Source organism: Gadus macrocephalus, chromosome 12 (genome assembly GCF_031168955.1).
Source record: "Gadus macrocephalus chromosome 12, ASM3116895v1".
Taxonomy (NCBI): Eukaryota; Metazoa; Chordata; class Actinopteri; order Gadiformes; family Gadidae; genus Gadus; species Gadus macrocephalus.
In genome coordinates this window covers 25,475,015-25,489,340 of record NC_082393.1, presented here as the reverse complement: position 1 = coordinate 25,489,340, position 14,326 = coordinate 25,475,015, and the positions used below count along the sequence as shown (strand labels likewise).

Genomic DNA, 14,326 nt, shown 5'->3' with positions numbered 1-14,326 from the left:
ATGAATCGACCATCTTTATTTACCAACAGAGGTCTAAATAGCAGGGCTAGCGTTCACACAGCCCGTAGCTTTCACCACTTGGCTGTTCAGGATGGACAGCTATTTCTTTCAGAGCAATTATGCAGTGGCGTCACTGTTGAGGCGAAGGAGTCAAGAAAAACGATGCGCAAGAACGGAGACACAGATGGACCAGGGCCGATGTCACTGGAGTGCTGAAACTGTCGTTTTAAGGTTTGGAATTACGCCCGTGTCTCAATTGTGTCAACACTTCTCGCCTTGCCTTTTGATTAAAGTGTAAACACCAAGGCGTTCAGATTTCTAAGCTTATGATCAGTGCAGACGAAAAAAAGGACAAGGGTAGAAGTTTCTCCACAAAGAGACGCGCTCCATTTGTAGTTGAGTGGAGGTCAAACGCGTCAGCGTAAATTCCGTTGACCTGTCGAAGTGACTAAGTCCTGTAGGGTCAGAGGAAAATACACAGCCGTTTTGACCAAGTATACGTTTGATTTCTAGATCAAAGAGGAAGGTTTGCCTCACCAGCGCCTTCTGAAAGAGTCTCTCCCAATGAGAGCATCATAGAATAGACCCGTCTTTGAGAAATCGAAAACCGCCGCCCATGTTGTAAAATAAAAGTCCTTGAAATCTCAGCAAGTGAAGTGAGGCAGTAACTTTATGAAATACCCATTGTGGTACAGTTTATGAGCATGGTTTGACCTGCTGCCAGGCATGTTTGGGAGCAATCAAGCAAGCAAGCTTGACCAACAGCCAAGCCAAAAGGATGCGCTTCTTATATTTGGAAATATTTTAAGCAGCAATTACAAAGTATCAATGAACAATGCATAACCTCTGAAAAAAATACTGTATGAAAAACACCCCTGCTACTTTGTTTATAAGTACAAAACCTCTACCAGTAATCTGCTCCAGAGTAGCAAGAAGTCCTTTTCTTTTTTCTTTGTTTTTTTGTGTTCATTTCTGTTTTTTCGTTTTTTGTAATTGGTAAAATTCAGTCCTCAAAGTCGAGTGCCATCGAGGATGACAGTCTTCTCCATCAATACGTTTTGCTGAAGGATCCAGGGACATGCTAGCCTCATAGTGGAGGTGCCTGGGGGCTCCGGAGTGCCCGGGCTTAGGCCAGTGCCGGGAAGGCCTCAGGGTCATCCACGTTGGGCACTGACACGCCGCTGGCCTGGGGGGGGGGGGGGGGGGGGGGGTGGGGGAAAACAAACACAGAATGAGAAACTGCTGCTGACGAAGGCGGAGCTTAACAAGAGCCTGCCCCCGGGTGGGGGGTGTGATGACGTGTGACCAGGTGGACCCTTACCTTGTCGCCCCGGCCACCGCGGGCCGGCCTGGCGGCGGGCCCTTCGCCACCACGAGCTTCACCGCGGCCCTCGCCGCGACCCCGACCTCCGCGGCCCTCGCCGCGACCCCGACCTCCGCGGCCCCGCCCTGGGCGGCCCAGGTCGCCGAAGTTGATCTCCAACTGGGCGGTGATGTCGTTGGCGGGCTTGCGGTGTTCATCCTCAGCCTGAGGCAGATAGAGGTAAGGTTAGACCATCTGTTTTCCGGGCGTACACCGGGGGGCGTTTACTGGACCGCGAGATGTAATTAAACAAGAAACGGCACAATTAGATGATCTATTAGCAGGAAGGCTACCAACCTTGGGGACTTCATCAGCTTCAGCCTCAATCAGAGTACCTTTCTCCTGTTAAAGGGTAAAGAACGGGTAGAGATTAAAAACAGGAACATATCTGCACGGCCTTCAGAGGGGATTCAGCCAGCGGTGAAAGGAATATAAGCTCCTTCATTTCTAAGCACTTCAGACATGAGATTCTATTGCAAAAGAACAAGTCAAGCGATATCAAACTAATATTGGTCCCAAAAATATTTTGAATGACTGCTCTTCTTTCCATCCTATTCCAAAAATTGGAAGTAGTAGGATTTGCATCTTCATTAAAGTGGAACACTATGAAGGATAATGGTTCAGCTCACCTCATCCTTCTTGGACTTGTGCAGCACGTAGCCCTTCTTCCAGTCGGCGCCTTCGTTGGCCTTGCGGATGTTGAACTCCACCTTGGCTCGCTCCTTGTCCTGCACTGCCTTCCATTCGTCCAGCGTCATCTCCTTGGGGCTCTCGTCCTTGGGCTCCTCTGCCTCGTTCTCCCTGGAAAACAAACCACCCGTCACAGTCTGGCTCCAAGAAGCTCTCTGGGGTATCTGGGCCTTTCAGCCCAGCCTTCACCCCAAGGTGGTGAATGCAGTCCCATGTCACACGACCTACTTGTTCTCAGAGTCGGCGGCCGGGTGCTCCTCTCCTTCGGGGTTCTCCTCGGTAACATTTGATTGGTCGAGCTCACCGCTAAGATAATGTTACAAGAGTGTCGTGTTAATATACACCAATACAATGGATATTGAAACGAGCAGGTCATGGTACCGTTTCATAGTAACATGAAGCCAAAACAAAGTGTGCTCACGTCAGTTCATCCTTGACGGTTCCCCAGTTGTGGGATCCGCTGCCTCCTCGCTTCTCCTCGCCCTTCAGGCCACTGGAGAAAGACGCGCTTTAGCCAAGATGCTACGATTTAGAGCTCCATTTTGAAATGACATTCAGCCCGTGCAATAACGAGCAATGACTGAGTCATACAGAAAGCAATAGCGACTTGCGACCTAACCGAAAGAAAAAAGCACTCACGATCGATCGCTGCCGCTGTGTCTGTCGAATTCACGCTTTCCTCGGGAGTCAAAACCATCGGTGCGGCCCATGCCCCGCCCCCTGGTCACGCCGCCTCCGCGAGCACCTCTGGGTCCGCCACCGCGCCCCCTCATTGGTCTGTCGCCGATCGGCCTGTGGGAGAGGAAGAGATGCACTGTGAGCTCACCGCATCGTACCGCCTCCACACCTAAATGCATTACCGTGACGTGGGCCTTCGGTATTGATTCCGTTTACTTACTTCTCCACGGAGAACTCTCCGCCCTCGCCGGCGGGCCTCTCTCCGCCCTCGCCAGCGGGCCGCTCGAAGCGGCGTGGGGGCCGCCTGTCCACCGGCCGTCTGTCTGCTGGGGGCCTGCCCTCTCCTGGGCCACCCTGTCCCTGGGGCCTCGGGCCCTCACCCTCCGGCCTCCGTCCCATTCCCCTCATCCTCACACCTACAGGGACACAAAAACAGGATTAGGATTACAAAGTCGTCCCTTAGACAATGGCGCTCCAACAAACCCCCAGTCAGATGGTAATAGCCCAGTATGGGGGACATGCAGTACTAACAAATCTGAATGTGTTGTACAGTTAGGCCACAAAGTAAATAAACACATGGCAACAATATAAATACCACTAATTATTCATTTTCTACCCTAGTCAGACTGGGCCCTCCCAGTAGCTTTCACATGCTACTAAAATAGACTTCCTCCAGCTCCTACAGCAGCTGAGGCCTTGTGGCAGTGCACCTGTCCCATCACTTCTCCAGCAACCAGATACCACCAGATTTCAGAGGGATCCGAAAAATACGAAGTAACCCCATCGCTTGTGTGTGCAAATGCAACAGTAATTGTGTGTAACGTTACTGAATATGCCGCAAACCACCAATTCTCTCTAAATCATAAAGAGTTCATTGTATGGGGGTGTTGTAATGGCGATAATGCCCCCAAAGATCAGTCCAGAACGGCCCAGCAATCGCCTTTCACAGCAACAAACAAAACGTGGTCGACCAGTGTTGAAACCAGCCTTTCAGGTCGCGGATGACATCATACCACGAGGGTGTGTTGTGAGCCACTGGGAAGTGGCAGTTCGGTGTACAGCACGCCCCACACCGCAGCCACGAGGTTTACCTCGCTGCGAATCAAACCCCGTAGATACAGCGCCCGACTGGAGACCACCAGAATAATGTTCGGTGATCCACAACACATTCGAGGTTTTGCATGCACCAACAGTATCTTTAGCTGTACAGCCCACGCACATTTCCTTTGTGTATTAAACGTGGTCTCACGACGTCCAATCCGCCAGCACAAACACAAAATACACAATAATCAAGGGTATTGAGGTCGTTTAGTGCTTCTGCGTTCTGGCGTTTGGTGGTCAGATTGGGATGCCGCAATAAACGCAGCGAGGCTTACGAGTCGCAGCGACAGAAGGCCTGAGGGGGGGGAGGCCAAAACAAGTTGGCCTGCACGCCGTTTTGCCCTCCGGGGATTCTCGGTCTGAACCACACGCCGAGGGTTAGGGAGATACTGGTTAAAATAAACTAGAGATCCGACTGATGGCACCGAACCAGCGCACAATAGGCCCGTCTGGACCTCATGTCGCGGGGGTCCGGGCGCTGGGGGCTAGCCAGCAGCCGCCTAGCTAACCCCCTAGCCTGGATGCACGTTTAATGCGATAATTACTGTTTCACACTTACCATCCTTCTTGATGGGAACGGGCGCCTGGAACTCCTCTTTTTTGTCCGCCAGTGGGGTCTTTCTGTCTTTCTGCGACTCCTTTTTCTGTGGTTTCACGGCCGGGACGGCAGGCTTCAGGGCGGCAAGCGCAGCAGCCTCCTTCTTCTTGATCTCCGCCTGCTTCAACAGCTCGAAGGGATCCGACTCATCGTCAAATAATTGGTCGAACCGATTGGTGATGGCACAGCCAAAACCTTCTTGCATTTGTCCGGGCATGATGGCGCCCCTTCAGCAGGATTTTCCTCCGATTCTACGAGGATTGGTGCGAACACTTCGCTTGATGAAGCCACAAGATGGCTAGGAAAAGGACCTTCTTCTCTTCCGGCGCGATATACATCCGGGACCTAGGACACTGCGCGGGGTGGGGCTTGTAGTTTGTAGACTACACTGAACCAATCGAAAAAGCCGGGCAAGCATAATCCAAACAACACCATTACCCAGAGTTCCAGGGCTAATTTTTGTTTTCAACCTTGTAGCTGGAAAACGTTTAATTTTTAATCATATGGTCGATTTACTTTAAATAGGAGGAGGTTTAGAATCCCCTTACGGTAGTTCGTATTATTTACAAAGCTTAAACATTTTGCACGAACCAATTTGAATGAAACAGCATTTTTGTATTTTATAGATGGGCGACAGGTGCTGTCTATGGAGCTGTTAGAAATGCGCTGAAGACAACAGGTGCTAATGACTCTAGAGCCAGGGGTTAACTTTAGGGGGTTAACTAGAAATGCTGAGCTCTTCTTATAGTCAAAGGATTTTGAATTCATGATCTAAATCAATGAGGCCCCATCATATCAAATACCTTAAAAGTACAGGTCATTTGGATGTGTCAATTAATAAATCTGTTATTCTTCTTGAACACATTCAATAACATAATTGGGGAATTGGTTGAAAGAGAGCTCAGTCTTTTTTTATGGAACTCACTATGTATTATACAAAATAAATCATCAAAGATACACTGCGGAATAGCACACGTTAATCCACACTCACGTACACAGAGACATGAGGGATAACGAGGGGTTATCTTTTTGTAGGCTGCCCTCAGTGCCCTGCAGTAGTTTGTGTAAGCAAATAACTTAGTTATTTAACTTATAGGCCTAGGCCTACTATACTAACACAAAATATTATCAGTATGTTAATGCTGACGGTGGGAGAATGAAGGAAGCAACGATTAAACAAAAAATAGTAAATTAAATATATTTTGCCATTGTTAACAACCATTTATTGTCTGTGTATGTATGTATGTATGTATGTATGTATGTATGTATGTATGTATGTATGAGTGTGTGTGTGTGTGTGTGTGTGTGTGTGTGTGTGTGTGTGTGTGTGTGTGTGTGTGTGTGTGTGCGCGTGTGCGCGTGTGTGTGTGTGTGTGTGTGCGTGCGTGCGTGCGTGTTTCCAGGAGCCTTTCGTTTTTGTGCTAGACAGATTGTTTAACTTTAAGTCTGCATTCTGTGGGATGTTTCCAAACTGGAATTCATTTAGAGTTCATTTGTACGGCAGCGAGACGAACGCGCCCTGATGTGCAGCAGACAGTAGCTGCGCAGCAGCAGCGGTCTTAGAGTTTGTTGGCTACTCGTGTGCATGATAAAATACAGGTCACAAGAGGATGTCATCACGACGGATGGAATAATAAATGGCCAAAGGATCCAAAACAACAATTCAACTGCGCAAAAGGTAAGGCATCGCCATCCCCTCACCGCTCGTCGCATTTCAAGCCTGCGGATAGGTGGGATCCTTATCGAAAATTGAATACTTTGGTTATTTACAAGACACCGACCGCTGCCTTCTGTCTTACAGATCTACGATAGCCTACTTTTAAAAGAGGGAGGTAAACTTTCGCATCAAGATGACGATGTCGCCAGTCACTAAAGCGATGGTAGAAGCCTACGCGCTCATGATTATGGTGATGGGGGGGTTCTTCGTCTATTTCTGTGGGATGGTTTGGGCTTTCTGCAACCCAGTACTGAGCGGCGGCGAGGAAGAGGACTTCGATGAGATAGGGCTGGACGCACCGAAGAACAATTTGTGGCAAATGGCCCCAAATTCTCAGGAGATGTTATGCACAGCTGCGCACCCGGAGCAGCAGCAGAAGACCAAAGACTGGCTCGCTCAGTCCACCTACATCAACTTCGGTGGCGACACCGACAGTTTACTTTTGGATCGCAACGACTTTGGCTTCGCTGATCATGTCCGACAGAGCAAGACACGGGGCAGTCCAGTATAGCTCTTCTGAAGAGATATCCTTCGCTTCCATTCTTTATAAATGTATAAGTGTGCCTGAAAAAGCGACCATGCTGTTTTATCAAATATTTACTTTCAACGTGATGTAGCCTGTATAGGCCTATGCATTTGGTTTATTTTCCATCATTTATAAATATTATATTCCCAATAATTTATATTTTGTGATTTATTTTTCATATTTCTTCGTGAGAACTTTAAAAATGGTAACTCTTTTCATTGTTATAAAGGAATATATAATTGTATTTAAAATAATTATTTATAAAAAGGTATTTATACATTTAAATTAAACTCAATATATTTATAACAGCCAAAACAACATCACATTTTTATAAACAAACTAATTATCCTAGAATTTTCAATATTATCCTATTTTCATTCAAAATATATATTTCAAATTTGTCCAAATTACAGTAATGGTTTCAATGCACATTGTTGTTGAAGCTCTGGTTGGCTACTGTGACCATGAAGGGTTATTCTCGTCTTCCTCACTCCGTGCTCCAGATCCAATAGCTTCACATAGAGGGCCTGGGACAGGTCCTCATCCACATCCATCTGCAAGAGGAGGAGGAAGAGGAGAGGAGGAGGAAGAGGAGAGAGGAGGAGGAGAGAGCAGGAGGAGGAGAGAGGAGGAGGAAGAGGAGAGAGGATAGCGGAGACAAGGCTGTTTAAGTGTCAGTGTTGGTGTGATTGAAAAGAAGACATTAGATGATAATGTGCCACCATACCTTCCGTGGCTGTATGTGGTTGGCGCCCCGGCCTGAGGTCAGACTGTGGTACTTGGAGTAAGGATCCAGTGATTCAGGCTTCTGGTGGAACAGCCACAACTACAGGAGGGGGGGGGGGGGGGGGGGGGGAGACGTCACTGACTGAGCAATGTTCAGAAAAACCTTGATATGAATTAGCATCTGGGCTTTATTTGAAACGCAGGAGGTTTCACTCACCAGAGCCTCAGCTCCATTATACGGCGTCAGGGTGAACGTGTTGGTAAAAATCCGGATCTGTGCAAACACAGACAATAAACCACACAAATTATGACAAATTCCACATCTTTATACCATCATCTACAATCATAGTAGATGCCGACATGTCACAAAAGGGAAGATGGCAAAGAATCGTTCTATCCAGCCAAAAATGTCCCGTCTAATTTGCTAAGAATATCTTCCCTCCAAAGGTTGATACATTTCCAGTGATGACATTTTGTTCAGCTCTGCTCACTGATAAGGTTCCCAATCTTCTGGCGTGTCTCACCGTGCAACAAAATAAATCGACATGTTCAGGTTGATAGATCCATAACCCGTCTACTTACAAACCAAAAGAGTGGCATAACCAGGGACCACAGAAAATCCGGGAATGCGGGCAGGATGGCATAGGTCAACTTGGTCATCACAAAGCCTGGACAGATGACCGATGAATACAGGCCCTAGAAAGCAACGGCAGAACATAGAGGTAGGTAAAGGCAGCCGTGCTGATAGCTATCACCTGGAAATAGGAATCATCGGTGTTGACTTAGTTCCCCTCGATGCAATCTTTTCTCTATTATGCGCCGGCAGGGAGTACAACAGCATCAAATATGTAGTGGAAACCCGTGACGGGAACTTCACCTTTACGGACGAACAAAGGAGCAGACTGGGCTCGGGTCAAACCAATAGAACAGGGCCCAGACAAGCAGAGAACTCTAGTGGTCTAAGTACCATCGTTCAAGAACCAGGCGTGACCTCAGGCCCTGGGTCTTATTAAACCCCTGAGGAGAGGTTAATGAGACTCAGTAAGACATTGAAGAAGAGGGCTGATGGAGCGGACCTGTGAGTTGAGAGATGTGTGTTGAGGGCCAATGGGAGCAGACCTGTGTGTGGAGGGCCAATGGGAGCAGACCTGTGTGTTGAGTGCCAATGGGAGCAGACCTGTGTGTGGAGGTGCGTGTTGAGGGCCAATGGGAGCAGACCTGTCTGTTGAGGGCCAATGGGAGCAGACCTGTGAGTTGAGGTGTGTGTTGAGGGCCAATGGGAGCAGACCTGTGAGTTGAGGTGTGTGTTGAGGGCCAATGGGAGCAGACCTGTGTGTGGAGGGCCAATGGGAGCAGACCTGTCTGTTGAGGGCCAATGGGAGCGGACCTGTGAGTTGAGGTATGTGTTGAGGGCCAATGGGAGCAGACCTGTGAGTTGAGGTGTGTGTTGAGGGCCAATGGGAGCAGACCTGTGAGTTGAGGGCCAATGGGAGCAGACCTGTGTGTTGATGGCCAATGGGAGCAGACGTGTGAGTTGAGGTGTGTGTTGAGGGCCAATGGGAGCAGACCTGTGAGTTGAGGTGCGTGTTGAGGGCCACACTGAGCAGGTCCGTGGCGTACTTGGAGGAGCTGTAGGGTTGGGAGCCCTTCCGGTGCTGGACGTCCTCCAGGCTGAAGGCTGACTGCTGGGCGTTGATGGAGGAGGTCCAGATCACCTGGGAGGTCCGTCCGGCCTGGCAGAGGAGGCTCTCCAGCTCTCTGACCTGGGGGGGGGGGGGGGTGATTACAACATGCTTACCGATAAGAAAATCAGAGCTCTCAAAGTGTTGCTGTTCTTTTGTCATTGTTGAATACTTTCAGGATATCCAGAAGGATCAGAGACCCGGTCGTGGCAGCGAAACATCGCAGATGTCCTCACAGAGTTCAAAACCCCAAACAAACGTGTCTGCTAAGCAGAATGTTAGCTGGGAATCCGAAGCTGGCAGTCAGCAGTGTCCTCAAGAGGAGGACAGGACAGGAGACGTGGCGTCACAGAAATAACACGCTACATTTTTAATGAGTGCTGCTGCACAAGTCACGGGTCAGGTGTCCCCTCGGCCCGGAGGAGAGCCGCCAAGGGCATGGACGCCATGCTAGGCTGCAGCTGGGCTGTGGCTAGCAGACCCAGAGAGGGTGAAGCACCTGGGGCTGCTGGGCTGTGGCTAGCAGACCCAGAGAGGGTGAAGCACCTGGGGCTGCTGGGCTGTGGCTAGCAGACCCAGAGAGGGTGAAGCACCTGGGGCTGGTGGACTGTGGCTAGCAGACCCAGAGAGGGTGAAGCACCTGGGGCTGGTGGACTGTGGTTAACAGACCCAGAGAGGGTGAAGCACCTGGGGCTGGTGGACTGTGGCTAGCAGACCCAGAGAGGGTGAAGCACCTGGGGCTGGTGGACTGTGGCTAGCAGACCCAGAGAGGGTGAAGCACCTGGGGCTGGTGGACTGTGGCTAGCAGACCCAGAGAGGGTGAAGCACCTGGGGCTGGTGGACTGTGGCTAGCAGACCCAGAGAGGGTGAAGCACCTGGGGCTGGTGGACTGTGGCTAGCAGACCCAGAGAGGGTGAAGCACCTGGGGCTGCTGGGCTGTGGCTAGCAGACCCAGAGAGGGTGAAGCACCTGGGGCTGCTGGGCTGTGGCTAGCAGACCCAGAGAGGGTGAAGCACCTGGGGCTGGTGGACTGTGGCTAGCAGACCCAGAGAGGGTGAAGCACCTGGGGCTGGTGGACTGTGGCTAGCAGACCCAGAGAGGGTGAAGCACCTGGGGCTGCTGGGCTGTGGCTAGCAGACCCAGAGAGGGTGAAGCACCTGGGGCTGGTGGGCTGTGGCTAGCAGACCCAGAGAGGGTGAAGCACCTGGGGCTGGTGGACTGTGGCTAGCAGACCCAGAGAGGGTGAAGCACCTGGGGCTGGTGGACTGTGGCTAGCAGACCCAGAGAGGGTGAAGCACCTGGGGCTGGTGGACTGTGGCTAGCAGACCCAGAGAGGGTGAAGCACCTGGGGCTGGTGGACTGTGGCTAGCAGACCCAGAGAGGGTGAAGCACCTGGGGCTGGTGGACTGTGGCTAGCAGACCCAGAGAGGGTGAAGCACCTGGGGCTGGTGGACTGTGGCTAGCAGACCCAGAGAGGGTGATTCACCTGGAGCCGCTAGGCTGTGGTTAACAAACCCAGAGAGGGTGAATCATCGGGAGGATCTCTGTGTACGCTGGAGCGAACAGAATTGTGAAAAGTGGATATAAATGTTTTTTTCTTTTTCACTTCTCCAGAATGCAGAAGCCCTGCGTTGGTTCTTCTTGTGTCATGCGTCAGTATTTGTATTAGAATTAAAGTAAGCGTGGCAGCTGTTCAGCCTGGTAGGCTGAGACATGCAGAGGGAACTCACTAATTAAAACTCACCAGGAGGAAATGACCAAACAGGTTGGTCGCGAATACCTCCTGCATTCCGTCGGCAGTGATGCTGTCCTTCTGTTTCAGAATACCTTCTCCAGTGGCAAGCATATTTACAACGTTTCTGTCAAAGAAATACAATAAAACACGTCTTCATTTCCATCATGCATTTGCAGCCGTATGAGCCGGATGATGCAAGAGTTAGCTAAAACCTTTATGGTCATGTAATTCATTACCTTACCTGGAAAAGACGCCTTTGAAAAAGGCTTTCACATCGAACTGTGGGTTTGGCATGATACCAGCATTGAGGTAGAGATAGTCCACCTGGCTATACCTACATGGAACACCAGCATTAATAGTAGTCAACATTTCAACAATTGAATGCACTTGTCATTTCTTTTAACTTTCATTATGGTATTTCCTTCCATCAGTCCTTAGGAATTTAATTGAATTATTCATTCTGCTTCTATGCTAAGAAGCGACTTATCTCTCGGTCGTTCTATTTCCGTCCCACCTGAGCTTCACCTCTTTGGCTGCGTTCAGAACGGAAGTGACAGAGCTGGTGTCTAGCTGCAGCAGTCCCACCTGGGCCCCGGGGTGGGACGCGAGCAGCGCGGCCCGGGCAGCCTGCGCCCGGCACATGTTCCTACAGGCCAGACAGAGCTGCAGCCCAGGATCCGCTCCCAGGAGCCGCTCACAGAGAGCCAGGCCGACGCCGCTGCATGGGGAGACGTTATGTATTTATCTGATGCGTTTCTGTAATGCTTCCGTTTGTAATTATAGGGCTGCTGTTGTTGTTTTACATTCACAATGGATAATACTAATTAGCAGACACCACATGAACACACACACACACACACACACACACACACACCCACACACACACACACACACACACACACACACACACACACACACACACACACACACACACACACACACACACACACACACACACACACACACACACACACACACACACACACACACACGATTTTGTAAACACACTTGAAGGGAATGACAAATAACGATGACTCATATTACTATGTGCAATGAGCACACAATAATAGGGTTGCACACATTGGCATAAATATGTGTAATGTAACGGTACAATAAAGCCTATGTATTCATGAGTAAAACAGATATAAAATAGCAAAACATTCGCTGCAATTAACTGTCTGTGACATAAGTCGGTGAAAGGCTGAATTACCTATTTGCTCCGGTCACCAAAACCACTTTATTCATCTTACTCGGTTGAAGTTTTAACAACTTGTTTTATGTATAAAGCGAGTAAAGGTGTAATGAATGGTCCGATCCATGGACGTATCGTGTGGTCTGACGTCTGAGCCAAGGGCACCTATCCTAGCTTGCGTCATATCCTTGAATCTACCTGCGCGTCGTGATTGGATACCACAGTTTCTCCTAGCCAATGATATCGTAGCTATCGTCGGCTCGTCATTCGTCGTGAGTTGAGGAAAATAGTTGCTTCTTTATGATGGGTCATATACTAGCTCTTAAAAAGACACCCTAAAACCAAGATTTAATGGTAAACATGTATTTGACGGACATGATTGCATCCATGACTTTGGAGCAAAGAATAGCATTGAGAACGTTTATTTTGGTATTTATCTATCACAAAGCAGAATTACATAGAACATTACCTTTGCATACAAGTATTATATAAAACACTCCTATAAAAAACAAATTTGAGTAATAGCACAAAAATCGTACAAAACTAAACAAATTATAAATTGCAGAGTGAACAGACAACTATACAATTGCAACCAGTTGGGCCACATACTTTTAACGACCTCAAATGCTTTTATAATTGGTTAATATGTTTTTGAATGGAATGCTTGCATGCATCTCTTGATAGTTTTTCAGTAACGTTGGTTGTTCAACATGAAAGTTAATTCAAATGATGAAGCTAAGAAGAACATGAACAAGCTTTACACGTAAAGTGAAATGGCAGTGAATCCATTTAGTGTGAAAGGCCAAAGGTAATGACAACATGCCATGTCAATCTGAACACAGATTTTGTGAACATGACCTCAACATGACAACAATGAGTTGAATTAATAGCTGAAATGTATGAGTAATTTAATAGTTTAGTAGTCATGAGATGTTTGACCTTATAGCTTCTCACAACACAACCCCAGTCTCCTCAAACAAAGCAATCTGTAATAGTCTCTTTTTTTGTAAAATGCAAGAATAAGACTGAATATTCCCTTTCTGTACACACACAGAATACCTTCGTCTGCATTTCATTATCTGACACTGCAACTTAAACACAGTTCAGTCTCACTCTATAGTCTGAGTTCACAATCGTAGTAAGTCTCAACTACACAATTCTTTGGTAAACACATAACCTGTCGATTATCTTCCTTCCAATGAGTAAACACTTACATCTCACTCACGCCCTTGTGACACACAGGTACGTCTGGCCTAGAGCGGGAACTGATAGAGAGTAAAAGACAACCCCCCTCAAGCATATGACTGATGTGATATTGATATTTCAGACTAGATTACATCTTCAAACACTACATAAATGATCAGACATCAAGCAGAAGGACAGAATGAGGATATTTTGACTGCTGCCATTCACTGAAATGTGTTTTTAAACGGAAGTGCTTCTTAGTACACAGGTGAGTGTATGTAACCTTTTTCCTTTTTTACAATTATGGATATTAAAATATTCATAATGAAATATCTATTGAAAATATATTGTCGTATACATTGCTCATTGCAATATCACTGCCAAACACTGCAATTTATGAATATAACAATTTGCTGGTATAATAAATTGCTTAGATTACCTAAACTATTGAGATGAAACAAACAGTAACTTGTTGTTCTGAAACGACATGTTTTGATATTAACAGTGACGGTTTGCTGCTCTTATTTGCTCTACATTCAAGCAGTCTTCCAACAGAGAACACAAGAAAGCCTTCCAGCCTCCATATTCGCCCCTCATTGAACCCACAGACCTGGAACATAAGAAATGAAAAAAAAAAAAAAGTGACAAAAAAAAACGACATTGTTAAAAAAGTGCCAAATGTGAATTGCTACAATTCACTTTGTTTTTAATACTTGCAAGTTTAGAACGGTCTTGTGTGTGCTTGTCTGGGTATGAGGTGGCCCTTCTGTATAAAAGTATAGTATAAAAATGCATTAAACATCAGACAATCTCATCAAGACACACATTGAGTCCGTGCACCTGCCTGCTGCTGTTTGTTAGGTTGTTGTTGTTGGTGTTGATCTAACAGTGTTTCCCCCGTGGTCGCTGGCTCCCGGTAGGTGGGTCAGGGACTTCCTAACCAGTTTCTGCTCAAACAAGATAGCTTAAAGCTGGATTCTATTCTAAACCCGGTCTGTTTCATGCATGTTGTATAGGAGAGGAGAGGAGTGTCTTGGTTGGGCCTGGGTCAACCCTCCCAGGGCTCCAGGAGGGTTCGGTGTATTTCCTGGGTTAAGGCTGGCTTTCCAAGAGTGCTCGGTGTATAGTATATC

The 14,326-nt window shown here is 47.9% G+C and overlaps 2 protein-coding genes across 3 annotated transcripts; both read right to left on the bottom strand.

The window, feature by feature from the left end:
- Positions 1 to 4,776, bottom strand: serbp1a (SERPINE1 mRNA binding protein 1a). Of its 2 annotated transcripts, none has more exons than XM_060067608.1 (9): positions 4,392 to 4,776; positions 2,952 to 3,147; positions 2,693 to 2,845; positions 2,475 to 2,546; positions 2,282 to 2,359; positions 1,993 to 2,164; positions 1,661 to 1,705; positions 1,322 to 1,528; positions 1 to 1,186 (listed from the first exon to the last, which is right to left on the bottom strand). In XM_060067608.1, the coding sequence occupies exons 1-9, from the start codon at positions 4,645 to 4,647 to the stop codon at positions 1,127 to 1,129; spliced, it is 1,239 nt and encodes a 412-aa protein (XP_059923591.1). In that variant the 5' UTR covers positions 4,648 to 4,776; the 3' UTR covers positions 1 to 1,126. The 2 variants fall into 2 exon arrangements, with proteins under 2 accessions (XP_059923591.1, XP_059923590.1); XM_060067607.1 differs by having other exon boundaries at positions 2,475 to 2,561; positions 4,392 to 4,764.
- Positions 4,777 to 6,759: 1,983 nt separating this feature from the next.
- Positions 6,760 to 12,184, bottom strand: hsd17b7 (hydroxysteroid (17-beta) dehydrogenase 7). Its single transcript, XM_060067609.1, has 9 exons — positions 12,027 to 12,184; positions 11,331 to 11,534; positions 11,058 to 11,150; positions 10,826 to 10,940; positions 8,968 to 9,162; positions 7,982 to 8,095; positions 7,617 to 7,673; positions 7,401 to 7,499; positions 6,760 to 7,227 (listed from the first exon to the last, which is right to left on the bottom strand). The coding sequence occupies exons 1-9, from the start codon at positions 12,059 to 12,061 to the stop codon at positions 7,081 to 7,083; spliced, it is 1,059 nt and encodes a 352-aa protein (XP_059923592.1). The 5' UTR covers positions 12,062 to 12,184; the 3' UTR covers positions 6,760 to 7,080.
- Positions 12,185 to 14,326: the final 2,142 nt, after the last annotated feature.

Bases quoted from the DNA above. Each gene is read 5' to 3' on its own strand.
- serbp1a (XM_060067607.1), bottom strand. From the start codon at position 4,647: ATGCCCGGACAAATGCAAGAAGGTTTTGGCTGTGCCATCACCAATCGG. The intron at 3,148-4,391 runs GTAAGTGTGAAA...GTGTCCCTGTAG, and splicing joins CGTTCCCATCAAGAAGGATG to GTGTGAGGATGAGGGGAATG. The intron at 2,360-2,474 runs GTGAGCACACTT...ACATTATCTTAG, and splicing joins ACCGTCAAGGATGAACTGAC to CGGTGAGCTCGACCAATCAA.
- hsd17b7 (XM_060067609.1), bottom strand. From the start codon at position 12,061: ATGAATAAAGTGGTTTTGGTGACCGGAGCAAATAG. The intron at 10,941-11,057 runs GTAAGGTAATGA...TTTCTTTGACAG, and splicing joins TTCAAAGGCGTCTTTTCCAG to AAACGTTGTAAATATGCTTG. The intron at 9,163-10,825 runs GTGAGTTTTAAT...CCCCCCCCCCAG, and splicing joins TGTTTGGTCATTTCCTCCTG to GTCAGAGAGCTGGAGAGCCT.